The sequence below is a fragment of the Rhincodon typus genome, chromosome 8 (genome assembly GCF_021869965.1).
Source record: "Rhincodon typus isolate 14 chromosome 8, sRhiTyp1.1, whole genome shotgun sequence".
Taxonomy (NCBI): Eukaryota; Metazoa; Chordata; class Chondrichthyes; order Orectolobiformes; family Rhincodontidae; genus Rhincodon; species Rhincodon typus.
In genome coordinates, this window is record NC_063339.1 from 81,252,563 (window position 1) to 81,270,976 (window position 18,414).

Below are 18,414 nucleotides of genomic sequence, written 5' to 3' on the forward strand. Positions count from 1 at the left end.
AGATTCTACAGAAATGCACATTTGATGGGTCCAAAAAAAAAAGATGATACTTCTGCCAGCACTCTTACTCTCACCCCCTCTAGGTGGGAAAGTCTGCCTCACCATCTAGAGTGAGACCTGCCTGAACCATGCCAGTGGAAGTGGCAATCTGAGGAATGAGAGGGAGAAAGCCTGGCCTGGCTGCAATCTCAATATAGCATTCTCACACCGAGATGGCACAAGCTCACAACCATCTCCCCGCGGTTCGACCAGCCTTGGAAATGCAAAGTTGACCATCGTTAAAAACCTTTGACCTTAAGTTCCACCACCATCCTTTGCAGCGGTCCCACCATATTCTGGGCGACACAAACGTATTCCCCTGCATCGCTGGGCATTACTGAGGTAAAGCGTAAAGACTGGTCATCCAGCTGAGTGAGCCGGGGCTGGGCCGCTGGTCCAATGCGGGTGCCATCTCTCTCCCAGAACACCCGGGGTCTTGGCCATCCTTCAGCCGGGCATGGTAGCTGGGCTGAGAAGCCAACCCAGGCCTCGATCACAGACATGCTGGGCTGGATGTGAGCTGCAGCTGGACATGGGGAAACAGCACAAGAGACAAATCAAAGGTAGAAAGCCCAACATTCCCGGAAATACCCAGTCGAGATTATCTAAAAGCATTGACCAAATTCTCAAACATCATCCACCAGCGTTTCCAAACAAAACAGAAAGGGTACAAAGCATTGATCTAAACGTTTACAATCAAAGGGGGGCGGGGGGGGGGGGGGGGGTCAGACATTGACAGGGTTCTAGAATCACAAAGCACAGGAGGGGGCCTGTCAGTCAGTCCAAAAACTCCTATCCCAAGGAAGAAACGCTAATTGCTCAGGACACATTCTCTCTTCCAAAGACAGCAATCTGAGTGTCTCCGCTGTCTCTTTCTGACCAAAGTACCCACCCTGGTAATATTGTAGCAACCCTGCTCTACACCGTTCCAAAAGGCCCTACGTCTTTTCTGAAGTGTCACATCCAAAATATTCCAGCTGGGGCCTAAGCAGTGATTTGTGAGGTCTAACCACAACATCCTGGTCATAGTCATACAGCGTGGAAACATACCCTTCAATCCAACTTGTCCATGCCTACCAAGTTCTCCAAACTAAACTAGTCCCATTTACCGGCATTTGGCCCATATCCCTCTAAATCCTTCCTATTTACCTATCAGGTTAAATGTATTTTAAATGTTATAATCTACATCTACAACGTCCTCTGACAGTTTATTCCATGTACGAACCACCCTCTGTCCAGTGGAAAATGGTCCCAGCCTATCGTTGTAACTCAAACCCTCCAGTCCCAGTTACGTCCTTGTAAATCTTTTATGAACCCTCTCCAACTAAATTACGTTCTTCCTGTAGCAGGTCTTTATATTCTGTTCCAAACTCCAGTAACTCTGTTTCATTAACTCTAACTTGAAAGAGTTGAGAGGGACACTTAAGGTCTCTGCTCATTGACCCCTTTTTAAGACCGTGTCATTCCCATTCTCATATCATTCCTTCTAACAGATATCACTGCCCAGTTCTTGCATTGGGCTCTATTTGCCCATTTCGCCGTTCTGTCTGAAGTCCGCAGATTCAAGAGGAAAAGCTCAATATCACTGGGTGGTAGGAAATGGATTAACCGATGGCTATTCCGCTTGGGATGAATGATGATGTTTGATGTGGTCAGGGATTAGAAACTCATTTGGAAAAGGAAACACAATTCCTGCATTCCCCAGCCACCATCTCCACAAGGGAACACCAACATTACAAATACCAGCACCCTGCACACGCACACACACATTCACCCAAATGCAGGTGTCTACACTCCAGTTAGCTAGCTTTACAAGGAGGCACATGCAAATAAGCATGAATCGGCATTTTATTTGCAGAATAAAAGCAAAATATGGAAGTTGCTAGGAATCTGAAATAAAAATCAGAAAATGCTGGAGAAACTCAGCAGGTCTGACCACATCGGTACGGAGAGAAACAGAGTGAGCTGGTTCTAAAGAAGAGTGATATTGGACTCAAAACATTATCTATGTTTTCTCTCTCAACAGATACTGTCAGAGGTTCTCCAGCACTTCCTGTTTGCATTTTATTTGCAGATCTGTTTTTGGTCGAGAGTGGTCAGATCAACTTTGGTGGAGGATGACCCCATGCTGCGGTAATCTGGAACGGTGGATGGGAATCCCAATCAGAAAATATTGCTGTGTGTTAGACTTGCTTTGGGGAGATTAATACGATCTCCCCTTTTCAGAATTGGCAAGTCTCACTTACACTACATAGTCAGCTTTCTCAATGAGCACAAGTTTGTACAAAACACAAGGGTTTTTGTTAAATAAGGAAATTATGTGCTGACAGAGTCAAAACAGCTACAATTTACAGAAGTGTGAACAGTGCAGTTTTAGCAAATACCACAAAGTATTTTGCAATTCATGAATATTAGCATGTGATTAGCATGAGGGAAGCTGCCTCGAAATAGTCTGTGCAGTCACTTTAACAATCAGTGGTATTTACATCAAATATCAGAGGTAGTGGGAAAGCACTGAAGCTATCAGAGCATTTGAAAAAGACAGGAATGTCACAGCTAGAGCTAGGAATGCTGGAATCCATATTAGAGGAGGGATGTGATAGCACTGGAGAGGGTGCAGAGGAGAATTACCAGGATATTGCCTGGGTTAGAGAGTTTCAATCATGAAGAGATGAGATTGAACAGACAGGCGCTGTTTTTCTTAAAGCAGAGAGAGGGCATGATTAATAAAGTTATAAGAGGTGTAGGGTAGACAGGAAGAAACATTTCCCCTTGACTGGGGGGGGCGGGGGGAGTCAATGACTAGGAGACACAGATTAAGGCAGAAGGTGAAGACTGGATGTGAGGAAAAACTTTTTCACCCAGAGGGTGGAACTCACTACCTGTAAGAGTGGTAGAGGCCAATACCCTCAAAACATTTATGCAGTATTTAAGTGCAAAATTGTGATAACTGAGCACTCAGTTCTGAGGAAGGGTCACCGGACCCGAAATGTTAACTCTGTTTTCTCCTCCACAGATGCTGCCAGACCTGCTGAGCTTTTCCAGCAACTTTGTTTTTGTTCCTGATTTACAGCGTCCGCAGTTCTTTTGGTTTTTATGGGATTAGAATAGTTAGGTGGTTGTTTTTGACTGATGCAGACAACATGGGCTGAAGGGTGTTCTTCTGTGCTGTAGATCTCTGACTCTATGACTTTGGTGTGAAAAGATAAAGCAGTATTTAAATAGTGACATATTGGGAACTGTGAATGTACAAAAAATCCTGGCTGTTCTTGTACACCAGTCAATGAAAGTAGATAGGCAATTAGGAAGGCAAATTGTACACTGGCCTTCACTGTAAGAGCATGAGAGTTTGGAATCAGGCGTGCCTTACTGCAGTTATACAAGGCCTTGGGTGAGACCGCATCTGGAGCACTGCATACAGTTTGGGTCTTCACACCCAAGGTAGGCCACAGAGGGAATGCAGTGGAAGTTCAGTCGGCTGATACCGAGATGGAAGGATTGTCCTTTGAGGAGAGATTGGTTTGACTGGGCCTGTACTCACTAAAATTTTGAAGGATGAGAGGGGGATTGATCTGATTGAAGTCTGATGCCAACTTCTAACAGAGTTGGACAGACTAGATGCAGAAACGATGATGCTTTCTCTGGTTGAGAAGTCTAGAGCCAGCGGACACAGACTCAGGATATGGGGTAGGCCATTTAGGACTGAGTTAAGAAACAAATTATTTACTCAAGAGCGTGATGAATCTGTGGAATTCTTGACCACAGAAGCCTGTAGTGGCCAAGTCACTGGATACATTCAAGAAAGAGATTCACGATGATCAAGACTAATCAGAATGTATGGTAGAGTAGGAGTATGGAGGCCGAATGGCTCTACTCCTAGGTTCTATCAATAGTATTGTACAAGTGATTGCACCAACACCTTTAACAACTGGTGTAACTGGAAGAGTGCGGGGCCTGATCACCTATACATTAATATCATAACACCCAGGAGCTCAGCTCTTTCAGATTCAGTGTTTGAGGTCAAATCTCCCAACACACACACACCGCACGCACACACCCATACATGGATGGACAGTACCTTGAATGTTGAGCTGAACCTGACGAGATGCCTGACCGTGTCCATTTGATGCTCGACAGGTGTACAATCCACCATCTTGTTCCCGGACCGAGCTGATCAGCAATGATCCATCGGGCTGCTGTCTGTGTCTGTACGTGAGGAACAACAAGTTACCAGGCTGGAGCCAGCAGTTCAACAGGAACATCCCCCTGGTCTGCAGCACAGTGCTGAGGGACAACTGCATAGGCATAGATGCCATTATTCACAAGAGATATTATGGTCTGCTCCTATCACAGAGTGCAGTGCAGTTCCCACCCATCTCCTAACCAACATTTATCCCTCAACCAACATCTCTAAAATATAACCATATTTGTAGGATCTTGCTGTATGCTTCCCACATTATAATAATCTATTCTCCAAAGTGCTTCGTGGCTGCAGAGGTCTAGCAGGTCCCTTCTTGCTTACTTTCCCAGTCCCTGTTGTGCATTCTCACTCTAAGATATGCTGAGGTGTACAATGAGTGATGCTCAAAACTCCGCATTCAATACAGACAGTGAGGATACCAGGGCCAGGCTGAGTTCATTTACACTGGAGTTAGAAAAGTGAGGGGTGATTTAATTGGCATGTATACGATCCTGAATGGTCATAACAAAGTGGACATGTAAAGTAGGTTAACAAAAACAGAAGTTGTTGGAAAAGCTCAGCAAGTCTGGCAGCATCTGTGAAGAAAAATCAGCATTAATGTTTCGGGTCTGGTGACACTTCCTCAGAACTGGGCCTGAAACATTAACTCTGATTTTACTTCACAGATGCTGCCAGACCTGATGAGCTTTTCCATCAACTTCTGTTTTTGTTCCTGATTTACAGCAATCACCGTTCTTTTGGTTTTTATGAAAAGCATGTTCACTCTTGTGGGTCAGTTCAGAACTAGGGAGCACTGTTTTTAAAATTAGGATTATCCTTTCAGGACAGAGATGAGTATTTTTTTTCCTGAATACTCTGTGATTTCAGAAGGTGGTGGAGGTGGAGTCCTTGAATGTTTTTGAGACAGAGGTGGATAGATTCTTGTTAGGCAGGGAATTGAGGGTACCTGAGAATGTGGAATCTGAAACACAAACAGATCAGGCATTGATTTATTGAATGGCCCACTCCTCCTATTTTGTCATCGGTAAGGGACAATGGCCATAACAGAATATAAAGTTCAGCTGAAATGAGTATTTGGCATACTGAGCTCTAAGATGCTAGAATAGCCTATCCACAGATATCAAAGGGAGGTAATGGCCTACTGGTATTATCGCTGGATTGTTAATCCAGAGACCCAGATAACATTCTGGGACCCGGGTTCGAATCCCATCACGGCAGATGGTGGAATTTGAATTCAATAAATATCTGAAACTAACAGTCTAATGGTGACGTGAATCCATTGTCGATTGTTGGAAAAACCCATTTGGTTCACTAATGTCCTTTAGGGAAGGAAACTGCCATCCTTACCTGGTCTGGCCTACATGTGACTCCAGACCCACAGCAATGTGGTTGACTCTTAACCGCCCTCTGGGCAATTAGGGCTGGGCAATAAACGCTGCCTAGCCAGCGATGCCCGTGAATTCAGCCTGTGAATGAATAAAGAAAAAAAAATCTTCAGGATAGCTGAACTGACCTTGCTGAAAGTAACAGTCTTCCATCTTTGTACCACTCGATACGAGGAGATGGGAATGCATCAACCCTGCACAGTAACCTCACAGTTTGTCCTGGCCGGGAACTCACCAAAGAAGGATCAGGTCTGTCGATATTTAACCTGGGAAAGAAAGGAATATTAGTTCAGTCTGAAAATTATAACACAATCAAATCCCGTCAAGTGCATCTCAATTGAAGGATTAATGGTTGGTGATTTTGAAAGTTATTTGACACCGATTTGCTGCTCTGAATTAATTATTTAATACAATATCACAATCTCCTATATTGCTTACCATCGTGATATTTTATACTGTCCATATGGTATGACCTAACACAGAATGGGTATGTTTTTTATTAATTCACGGGATGTGGGTGTTGCTGGCTGGGCCAACATTTATTGTCCATCTAAGTTGCCCTTGAGAAGTTAAATAGTCCTGCGAAGTCCAAATTAGCGTTAAGTAAACATGGAGTGAAGTCAGTGTCTGCAATGAGGCTACATGTGTGGTTCTCCAATCACTGTGACTTTTCCAGAATCTGGGGAATATTGGAAAATTACAACCAATGTATCCACTATCTCTGCAGCTGCTTGAATTTCCAAGTGAACTCCAAAAGGACATGGTCAAGTTGGTGGACTGGGTGGATAGGTGGGCTTTCAGCGGAGGTATATTGAAAGACAATATAAAAAAGGGGGTACAATTCTAAAAGGGGCGCAGGGACAGTGGGACCTGCGGGTATATGTGTACAGATCATTATATGTGGCAGGACAAATGGAGAGAGCAGTTAATAAAGCAGGCAGGTGTTCTCAGCTTTATTAATAAAGGCATAGAGTACCAGAGCAAGGAGGTGATGCTGAATTTGTACAAGACACTTGTTAGACCTCAGCTAGGGTACCGTATATAATTGTGGGTGCCACATTATAGGAAATTAGGAGATTGCAGATGTGATTTACAAGAATGATTCCAGAGATGAAAAACTTCAGTGATGATAGATTGAAGAAGTTGGAATTGTTCTCCTTGGAGAGAAGGCACCTGAGAGGGAGATCTGATGGAGATTTTCAAAATCATAAACAGGCTGGACAGAGTACATAGGGATAAAATTTCCTGTGTGCAAAAGGAACAAGAATGAAAGGGCATCGATTTAAAGAGATGTGCAAAAGAAGCAAGGGCAATGTGAGAAAAACTTTTTCACACACCAAGTAGCTAGGGTCTGGAATGCACTGCCTGGAAATGCGGTGGATGCAGGTTCAGTTGAGGCATTCAAGAGGGGCATTGGATGATTATTTGAATAGAATTAATGTACAGGGAAAAGGCAGGAGATTGGCACCAGGTAACCAGTGGAGACATGATGAGCCAGATGGCCTCCTGCATTATAGTAATTCCATAAATCTGATGTTTTTTAAGATCCTAGGATGGAGGACATTGGGTCTGGGTATGCAATGGGGACATGTCAGCTTTTAGTCTCATTACTTTGTCTTGAGTGATGGTGTTTAGTTTTACATTTTGCTTCTTGATTGCCTCCTATTCTTGGACACAATTTTGTTTCTTCTGCAGCGAAGACAGAAACATTACAAAAAACTTGTTCAAAATCTTTCCAGTCCTTATTTCCTATTATTAATTGCCCAACCTCATTGTCTAAAGACATCTGTTTTACTATTTATATACCTATAGAAGCTTTTATTGTCTGTTTTTATATTTTTGATTCATTTACTCATTCTAAATTTGTTCCTTAATTTTATTTTAAATCATTCTTTGTTGTTTCTAAAATGTGTTCAATATTCTGGCCTACTATAAATCTTTGCATCTTTTCTTTCAATTTGATAGCATCCTTAACATCCTTAGCCATGGATGTCTGCAACATTGATCTATTTCTCAGTCTATCGTAACCAGCTCTGCCTTGATTTCTTTGTAAATGCCTTTATTTAAATTTAAAATAGTAGAGTCAGACCTAGGTTCTTTTCTTATCTTCAAGGTGAAAGTCTATCAATGTTATGATCATTCTTGCCTAGAGAGACCTTTACTAAAGACAGCATTAATTAATCCTATTTTGTAACACAATGCCAGGTCTGAAATTGGCCTGTTACCCAGAGTGGCTCGAGATCATACTGCTCCAAGAAACTGTCCTGAACACATTATGAACTCATCCTCCAGGCTACCTTTACCAATTTGATTTGTCCAGTCTATATGAAATGAATTTGTGATTATTACAGCAATTTTCTGACAGGCCCTTATTGTTTCTTGCCATGTATTTTGTCCTAGTCTGACTATTATTGTTGGGGTCTGTAAATATTTTCCCCTAGCTCCACCCTGCAACAAATTGAAGTGCCTTTAATTTAGCTGTTTTACCCTTTACGCAGGTGCACACATATGTTTCCACAACCTGTCACTTCACATTACATTCTGATTGTCAATCCTGTAACAACCGTAACATTTTATTTTCCTGTATTTTTGATTGTGGTCTGAAATGGGAAAAGGATTGTTTTAAAAGCCGAGAATTGTTATAGGATTACTACACTTTTTAAAGGCAAGTTACGCATTGTAAGTGCTGCTAATTCAGCTGCTTGTTCAGTAGGGAAAGCCTAGTTACAGATGAGCTAGAGCCAGGAGAGGTATACAAATGGAGATTTTGCTGGCAGCACGTAGATGATTGTGAAATGGCGACAATGACAAAGGCCCCTTAACTACGAGATTGACTCCTAAATAGCTGAACAGGTTGGGGATGTCAATGTTCGGCAGAAGCCAACAGATCTTTAGAAGGGATGGACCTGTTTTTGCTCTTCAGTAAAAAGCATCTCAAACCTGAAGACAGCCAGTTTATTCTCCCTCATTAGTTGCTGTAAGCTGTGATTTTTTAATTAATAAATCTGAAACTTTTGTAAGTGCGAATCAATCACCCTGAGCATTCTGCAAACAATTGAAAATACTTGGAGAAGGAAGATTGAGAAGCAGCATTCTGAACAGCAAAAGGACCATCTCAACAAACCCTGTGCGCTAGGGCCAGTGAACTGCCTTCCCGATCTTCCCCTCCACCCATGACATCCATGTATTTTTGGTCTGTCTATGTGTGCGTGTTGAGGGAGGACTTTACAAGTGGGTTCTTACACATCAATGGTTCATAATTGTTTATCTGGAGTTAGAATCATTTATTTGTAATAAAAGTAATTCTTTTTTAGCACAGAAACCTGGTCCATGTTTTCTGGGTCTAGAAGATGGATAAATTAGGGAATTTTGTGCATTTTCCAAAATCTTTAACTTTTGCAATGACTCTGGGAATAGTGAGAGCTTGATTTCCGAGCACATGCCCCAGTGAGGGGTGACAGTTCCCTACATTTACCCTGCACTACTGCCTTGTTCTCTTTTCATTAAAGTTTCTAAATCTCCCATCACTCTCCCTCCCTCCCCCTTTCCCCCATCACCTTATTATGTTTCCAGCCCGGTGTAATAGATCTGTTTAGACCCGCTGGAGGACAGCAGTTCAAGCAAAGACTGTCCCAGTGGTACAGCTCCTTCTGTCTGGCTGCAGTGTCCCAAAACTCATCCTTCCTACACTGATCATGGACATTTAACAATTTCATTTTATTTAACCTACACCAATTTGCTTGCGGCTCAAATAGTAATCCAGAGGTTATTTCCTTTGTGGTGCCTTATTTTTGAGTTTAGCCCATAGCTGCTTATAATCTTCCCTCCTCTCATTTGAAAGGCCTCCTGCGATATGGTGCTGTGATCAGTTTGCTCATCCTCCCTACAGTCCCTATTCCTGAGTACACAGTTAGCCAGAACTTCAAACCTCTGTTGGAGGCATGCAAAAGAGCTGAGACTCCTCCAATGGTACCTTCTGGATCCCTAAACCTGCCTCACTCAGAAGTCAAACCCCTCCCATCTCTGACCAAATCTGAGGGAGCTGTGGCTGCCTCCTGCTTCTTTTGTTAATTATTTTAATTGTCAGTCCGCTGGTTACTGACCCTCCTGGCACTTCCTCCCAATTTATTTTCCCAAAGTCCGTCATGATTTGCGTGACTGTATAAAATGACAGAGAGGAAGCAGTGCTCCCATGTGAAGTGATAACAACGGCACTACCTGTAAATGGGATGGTGTGGCTGCAGTTGGACTGAGCCTCTGTTTGGAGCCCGTGTAGGAAGCAGGGAGGACTCAGACTGTCGTCCTAGGTGTGGGGACCACCAGGGAGCCCGATCGTCTGGCCTACTCATGCCACGGTCGCGACCCAATTGCTTACACCGACTCTCACACTCTTCCTCCGTCTCAAAGTTGTTCATGTTGCCATGGCAGCCTCCATACCAGAAGCGGTTACAGAGCGCCGCATCGGGGATGAAGAACCATCGGACTGTCCAATCAGTGCAGGGCCCATTAGCGCTCAGCAGCAGGCACGGAGCTGGATAAACTGCAAAACGCAGCAAACATTAAACACATCCTCAAGGAGTGCATGGAAATACAGGAAATTGAAGCAGCAGTAGGCTATTGAAGCCCCTCCAGCCTGCTCCACCAACTCAATATAATCATGGCTGACAGCTTACTGGTTAGACTGGGTATGAACATACATAATATTGAGAAAATCTATTAGCTCAGACAATGTAGAATCTGTTTGGGTGGAATTGAGAAGTACCAAGGGGTAAAAAAAGTTGTGAGAATGCTATGTAGATCACCAAACTGTAGTGGTAATGTTGGGAATGGCATCAAACAAGAAATCAGAGAGGTATTCAGTAAGTATGGGTGACTTGAAATCGAATTTTGATTGGGCAAATTAAATTAGTCACAATTCCATAGAGGAGGAATTCCTAGAATGTATATGGAATGGTATTCTGAACCAATAGCTTTCGGAACCAACTAGAGAACAGACCAGGTCATCTTAAATGGGGTATCATGCAATGAGAAAGGAACAACTGATAATGTAGTTGCAAGAGACCCCTTAGATATGAATGACCAGAATATGATGGAACTTTCCATCAGAATGGAGGGTGAGGTAATTGGTTCTGAGACTAGGGTCCTGAATCTTAATAAGGGAAACTGCAATGGCATGAGTTGGCTATGATAAGATTGGGAAACAGTATTGAACCAATGACAGTTGATAGGGAATGGCAAACATTCAAAGAGTGAATGGGTGAATTACAAAAATTGGTTATTCCTGTCTGGTGCAAGAGTGCAAAGAGAACAGTGGCCAAACCATGTCTTACAAGGGAAGTTTGAGAACATGAGAATTGACTAAAGAAGTTCTATAAGCATGTAAAAGGAAAAGATTGGTGAAAATTAAGGTAAATCTATTACAGTCAGAAACAGACAATTTATAACAGGTAACGAAGAAATGACTGCCAAAAGAAATTCATACTTTGCTTCTGTCTTCACAAATGAGGACACAACTAAAGTACCAGAAATGATGGGGTTTAGTGAGAGGGGGAGGAACTGAAGGAAACCTGTATTAGTAGGGAAATGGTGTTGGAGAAATTAGTTGGATTGAAGGCTGATAAATCTCCAGGGCTTGATAATCTGCATCCCAGAGTACATAAGGAAGTAACCCTAGAAATAGGATTCTGAAACAGTTTCTACAGTTTGGAGAGTAGCTAGTGTTACTGCACTATTTAAAAAGGGAGTAGAGAGAAAACGGGGAATAAGTGAGCCTGTTGTCGGCATGGGCAAGATGCTAGAATCCATTATCAAGGTTTTTGTAACAGAGTACTTAGAAAACAGTGGGAGAATCAGACACAGTCAGGAATTACAGAAGGGGAATCATGGCTTGAAAAAAAATCTACTGGAATTCTTTGAGGATTATCAGGGGAGTTAGTGGACATGGATTATTTCGACTTTTAGAAGGCTTTCGACAAAGTCCCACGTAAGAGATTAATGTGTAAAATTAAAGAACATGGGATTGGCGGTATTGACTTGGAGAGAAAATTGGTAAGCAGACAGGAAACAAAGAGTAAGAATAAATGGGTCTTTTTCTGAATGGCAGGCACTGACTAGTGGAATACTGCAGGGTTCAGTACTAGGATCCCAGCTAATGTATGTTCATGATTTAGATGGGGGAACAGAATGTAATATCTCAAAATTTGCAAACGATATTTACAAGCTGGTTGAAAGGATGAGCTGTGAGGAGGATGTACAGATGTTGCAGTGGGATTTGGACAGGCTGAGCGAGAGGACGACTGCATGGCAGCTGCAGTGTAATGTGGATAAATGTGAGGTTATCGACTTTGGTCAAAAAATAGGAAAGCAGATTATTATTTGAAAGGCTGGAAATTGAGAGAGGGAATGTCAACGAGATCTGGGTGCACCAGTTTCTAAACGTAAGCATGCAAGGTGCAGCAGGCTGTAAAGGAGGCAAACTGTATGTTGGCCTTCATAAACAAGAGGATGTGAGTACAGAAACAAGATAGTCTTGTGCAATTATACAGGGCATTGGTGAGCCATCAGCTGTAACAGTGTGTGGTTTCCTTATGAGGAAGGAGGTTCTTGTGATAGAGGGAGTGCAGTAAAGGTTCACCAAATTGATTCCTGGCATTGCAGAACTGACATATGAGGCGAGATTAAGTTGGTTAACCTAGAAAATTTTAACAGGACTAGACAGGTTAGATGCAGGAAGAACGTTCCTGATGGTGGGGGAGTCCAGGACCAAGGGTCATAGTTTAAAGATAAGGGGTGTACCTTTTAGGTTTGAAATGAGTAATTTCTTCACCCAAGAGTGCTGAGCCTGTGGAATTCATTACCACAGAAAGTGGTTAGGCCAAAACATTGCACTTTCAAGGAGGCAGATATAGCTTTTGTGGTTAAAGGAATCAAGGGTGGGATTAGGGTATTGAGTGCAATGATCAGCAATGATCATATTGAATGGCAGGATGGGCTTGAGGGGCCAAATGGCCTACTCCTGCTCCTATCTATGTTTCTGTGTTATAGCCAGTGACCCAGGCCACCACTCATTACGCATTCCCAGAATCCGATCGTACTCACGGTGTCTGGGTCCGCTCCTACATCCTTCTCCCCTCGGGCCCAAGGCAGGGGTCAATTCATCATGACAACAACCAAACATGGAGCTCCGACATTCATCCGATGGATTATCTCGAACAGTGGCCTGTGACTCCTGTGTGATGTACAAAAACCAATCGCTGGATTCACAATATCTTCCACAGAATTCTCTTCCACAGAATTCTGACTCTCAATAAAACCCACCTTTTAAACAGACAGTTTATACATGTTTATACATGGTGTCTTTAATACAGTAAACATCCCAAAGCGCTTTGAGATTAGCGTGTAAAATTGAAGCACATGGGATTGGGGACAGCGTACTGACATGGACAGAGAACTAAATGACAGACAGAAAACACAGGAGTAAACGCACCTTTTTTCCAAGTAGCAGGCAGTGACGAGTGGAGCACCACAGGGATGAATGCTTGGACCCTAGCTAATCACAATGTATAGTAATGAGTTAGAGGAGGGAACTAAATATAATAGCTCCAGAGCATAAAGCAAAAGTGCAGGGTTAACAGTGAGGAGGATGCACAGATCAATTCTCAAGGCTATGGGGATCAAAGGTTATGGGGAGAAAGCGGGAACAGGGTAGAGAGTTGGATGATCAGCTATGATCATATTAAATGGCAGAGGAGGTTGGAAGGGCTGAATGGCCTAATCCTGCCCCTATTTTTCTAGGTTTCTAAGTTTCTATGAGAGTGTTTGTATGGAGATATTGAGACAATTGACCAAATGCTTGATGAAAGAGGTTAGCTGGTTGATGGAGTGTTTCTAAACATGCAGGAAGGGGGCGGGGAGAGAGAGAGAGAGCGCAACTGCGAGACCTTGGAAGGGAACCACATAGCTTGGGACACGATGGGGGTCATGCTGGTCAACGGGCTGAAATTTCACAGTGGGCCTTGGGGGAAGGGTGGAGTAGGGTTGGATGGGGTTACATGGTTAGGGAGAGGCAAGGTGATGGAGGATTTGGAAATAAGGATGAGAGAGTCTTGAAGACTGAGGTGATGCCGGACTAGGAGTCTGTGATAGTCAGTCTGCCCTGGTGGCAATGGAGAAATGGGGCATGGTTTGGTGTATGCATACCAATGGGCAATAGTGGACAGTACTGAGGCTGGCAGTGTGTGAAATCCCTGCGGCCAGGGCTTGCTTTGTGTGCTGCATCCACAGATACTGAAGGTGCTACCATTGACAAGTGGGTTCTGACCACTGCCTCCTAGCCGAAGGAGCGCGCATTGGGAATAAGATCCGCATATCCCCGAGAGAGCAGCACCCACCGCCTAGTCTTGCGCACAGGCTGTGGCTATCTACATGAGGGACATCAGATCAGATAGATGTCGAGGGTCGGTGTAAGGGGACCGGAGATTTAACCTTCAAAATCAACACAGGTCAGGACACAGGCCAAACATTCTCACACCATGGTCTTCTCATTTCACTGCCTGGTGAGTCTGAATCCTGCAACTTGTTTTTAATTTTTCACATGTGACTTGGAGACAGCCCAGTACAGGAAGACACACTTACAAAAATCTGGTCATCGTTATTAGAATTACTGTTGGTTGAAAATGTTGAGCAACCGGCTTGGTTATACCCCCTCGCTGATGTCACTCCGTCAGGGCAGCAGCCATACCTTAGCAGATTGGAAGGGGGTGGTGGTGGGTGGGAAGAGGAAAAATGCCTTCAATTCAAAAACAAAAAAATTCCATCGCTTCAAACAGTGTTTCGCAAATTACTTTGTGGAAAACTGGTCTATCACACAAATCTGTGGCCCACCTCATCCCACAACCCCACTACCTGCCCCTACATTCCCCGTCTAACTTGCAGTCCCCAAAATGGCCACCAGTTGCCTTTGTCACTAGGGTCAGGCACAGCCCTGACAGAACGGAGTCGCTCAGCACCTATCACTGAATTCCAACCTCACGTCCTGGGAATTAGTCTGTCTCGGTGTGAAGCTGGCTTTGGGAAGCTGGTACACGATTTCAGTTGGATATCGCATTCCCGACTCTGGATTGAAAATCCGACCCTACGACTCCACACTTATTCCAAACACCAGCCACATTAAACTGACTCAAGAGAGGGCACCTCAGAGCCATCTCGGTGGGATTCTGAAACACACTTCAGCGGGACACCATGAATACTAAGTGAATGATAATGTCCTGGACGCATTCATATTTCAGGCACTGGCTCATGCTTTGGAAATGAATAGATCTGGAAAAGGGCTGTTCTCACACCAAACCCCGCCCTCGTCCCGCTCTCCCCAAACCCGGCCCTCGTCCCATAGAACACAGAACATAAAACATAGAACAGTACAGCACACGATGTGCCGACCTATTATCCTACTAAGATCAATCTACCCTGCATACCCTACATTTTACTATCCTCCATGTGCCTATCCAAGAGTCTCTAAAGTCTTAAAAGTCTCTAAAGTATCTGACTCCACTACCACTGCCGGCAGCGCATTCCACATGCCCACCACTCTCTATGTGAAGAACCCACCTCTGACATCTTCCCTATACCTTCCTCCATGCCCCCTTGTAATAGTCATTTCCGCCCTGGGAAAAAGTCTCTGACTATCCATTCTATCTATGCCTCTCATCATCTTGTAAACCTCTATCAAGTCACCTCTCATCCTTCTTCGCTTCAATGAAAAAAGCCCTAGCTCCCTCAACCTTTCCTCATAAGACCTGCCCTCCAGTCCAGGCAGCATCCTGGTAAATCTCCTCTGCACCCTCTCTAAAGCTTCCACATCTTTCCTATGATGAGGTGACCAGAACTGAACACAATATTCCAAGTGTGTTCTAACCAGAGTTTTAGAGAGCTGCAGCATAACCTCACAGCTCTTTAACTCAATTCCCCTGCCAATGAAAGCCAACACACTATATGCCTTCTTTACAACCGTATCAACTTGTGTAGCAACTTTGAGGGATCTATGGACTCCAAGATCCCGCTGTTCCTCCATACTGCCGAGAATGCTGCCATCAACCGTGTATTCTGCATTCAAATTTGACCTTCCAAAATGAATCACTTCACACTTTTCTGGGTTGAATTCCATCTGCCACTTCTTTGCCCAGCCCTCGCATCCTGTCAATGTCCTGTTGCAACCTACAACAGCCCTCCACGCTGTCCACAACTCCACCAACTTTCGCGTCATCGACAAACTTACTAACCCACCCTTCTACTTCCTCATCCAAGTCATTTATAAAGATCACAAACAGCAGAGGTCCCAGAACAGATCCCTGCGGAACACCACTGGTCACCGAGCTCCAGGCTGAATACTTTCCATCTACTACCACCCTCAGTCTTCTATTGGACAGCCAGTTTTGTATCCAGACAGCCAAATTTCCCTGAATCCCATGCCTCCTTACTTTCCGAATGAGCCTACCATGTGGAACCTTATCAAATGCCTTGCTAAAATCCATATACACCACATCCACTGCTCTATCTTCATCAATACGTTTTGTCCCACTGTCCCCAAACCCCGCCCTTGTCCCACTCTCCCCAAACCCCACCCTCAGACTTTCTGCAAACACTACCTGGCCTTGTCAAATTCCAGCGAATCATAATAATGATGTGATTGTCAGTTTCTTTTGACAATGACTTTGTGTGAGGATTAGATATTGGGCAGGAAATCAGGGAGAAACCTCACCCTCACCCCACCCCCACTCCACCCCCACACCCACACCGCTTGTCCCCACTCTTATTCAAACCATTCTCTGTAATCGCTGACATTCACCTGAGAAGGCACGAGGGAGCCTTTGTTGTCATCTCACCTAAGAAAGCAGTAGATCTAACCATCCAGCAACCCCTTGCTCCCGCCCTGTCCCCTGGCCTCTGAAATGGGTCAGAAGAAGCCTCTGTTGATGGCGAGAGCTTGCTACCCACTCAGATGCCAGGGGTTCATGGGGAGGAACCATGTTGGTTCGATCGCTTACCTGCTCTTGTAGCAGAGGATGGTGGGACAGCCCTGTCCTCCTGGTCCAGTAGCTGTAGCGTATCCGTCTGGACAGCAGCCATACGGTTCAGTGTGGCAGTCCTTCATGTCTGGCCCCAGCAGTTCCAGCCGTGTCCTTGAGGGCTCAGGGATGGAGCCAGTTGCTGGAGGGTCTGAGTCTGAGGCGGACGGATACAGCTGGGGCAGATCCCACTCACTGTGCCCTGGAAGGAGGTTGGTCTCCCCACGAACTGGCAGGTAGTTTGGAGAATGGGCTCCTGAACAAAAATATGGGCAGAGGAAGATGATGAGGCGTGCTCAGTGGCAACACGCGGGAGAGAGTGAACACGTGGCGAATGCTGGATGGGTTTTACTGGAGCCCACCTGTAGAACCCAAACACCGATTCTGACCAGGAGCTGGGGGAAACCACTCACGTTCCGCAAGGACGGACTGCATTACTGTAGCACCTGCACCAACATCACAGGCACCAGGCTCTGGAGAAACCGCCACAGGATCCCCGCGGGAAACGCAGAGGACAGCAAGGTCCCATCACCATTAATGGAACAACTGGACAAGTCTGCTCGAGTGTTGACGTTCATGAGTGCCCTCCACAGCTTCAGGATAGTCTGACAGGAATATTCACCATCAGCTCAGAGAGAGGACAGGACCCTGTCTTCAAAATTTATTCAACACAGCGCTCCCACAGTGCAGAACTGGGCAGGCAGAGTGCTCTCGCGGTGCAGCACTGGGCAGACTATCACTAAGCTAAAGTTTATCATGGGGCAGATGGGAATGTTGAATGTGGAACAGAACAGAATCCAATCCACTGGTGTGGCCTTCACTGCCCCTTGAGGTGACCCTGGGAAGTTGTGGTCAGCCCTTCTTCCTCCTAGAGATCGGGAGAAGGTGGTTCCTGGGAAACCAAGCCAGAACTCTGTGGCTATGTGTGGCATCTTGGGGCTGGTTCTAGAAGGTATTTGCTCAGTCTGACGGGTTGTGGAAATGCTGATCCGGACAGGGCACTGGGAACAGCTCACCTTCTGAACACCGAGGTTGACTGATCTTTGTTGGATGTAGATCCATAGATCCCAAGGAAGGAAAATGGAGTCAAGCTACTGACCAGGAATGAGGGGAATGAACGGTGAGAGGATGCTAGATGGGCTAAATGGCCTTCTTCAGTTGTAGAAACAAAGAAAACAGGAGCAGGGGTAAGCGCATCAAACTTACTCTGCCATTCAACATGATAATGGCTGATATCTAACTCTGTATGCTGTTCCCACTTTTTCCATATACCCTTTCATCCCTTTAGCTCTAAAACCTAGATATAACTCCTCCTTCAAAACTGAGCTCCATGCAATCTCTCACTCTCTAACCACAGGCTGTAAAAGGCAATTGTAGCCATGGTAACAGCCTACAGACAGCACAGCTCCCAGTGGAGCTACCTCCAGTGTCTGACAGCTCTACTGGAACACTGGTTACTGACCTAGGGCAGACAGCAACTCACCAGGAAACAGAGGAGACTCAGCGTTCGGGAACGTCGACAAATCCTCGTCAGGGTTGAATCCGGTCGGATCTGGAAAGCTGGGCACCGCTAGGAAAAGGAGACAGAAAGTGACACAACAATGCGTCAGGAGGTGATGAGGGTGGAGAGAGATGGCTGCAATAATGGGCTGCTGGCACTGGCAGGAAGTGGAGGCTCATACTGAGAGTGAGTTTGCTCCCTTTGCCCAGTGACCCCCCCCCCCCC

The 18,414-nt window shown here is 44.9% G+C and overlaps 1 protein-coding gene across 1 annotated transcript in view; it reads right to left on the reverse strand.

The window, feature by feature from the left end:
• The window catches only part of LOC109920158 (papilin-like), a 32,605-nt gene that overhangs the window by 13,275 nt on the left and 916 nt on the right, over positions 1 to 18,414 (reverse strand). Inside the window, exons 2-10 of the mRNA XM_048600488.1 lie at positions 18,172 to 18,258; positions 16,668 to 16,944; positions 14,260 to 14,365; positions 13,112 to 13,174; positions 12,724 to 12,853; positions 9,844 to 10,165; positions 5,754 to 5,891; positions 4,118 to 4,245; positions 287 to 565 (exon numbers count right to left, since the gene is read on the reverse strand). Of these exons, the coding sequence (XP_048456445.1) occupies positions 287 to 565; positions 4,118 to 4,245; positions 5,754 to 5,891; positions 9,844 to 10,165; positions 12,724 to 12,853; positions 13,112 to 13,174; positions 14,260 to 14,365; positions 16,668 to 16,944; positions 18,172 to 18,258 (1,530 nt within the window). The remainder of the gene's footprint in view (positions 1 to 286; positions 566 to 4,117; positions 4,246 to 5,753; positions 5,892 to 9,843; positions 10,166 to 12,723; positions 12,854 to 13,111; positions 13,175 to 14,259; positions 14,366 to 16,667; positions 16,945 to 18,171; positions 18,259 to 18,414) is intronic.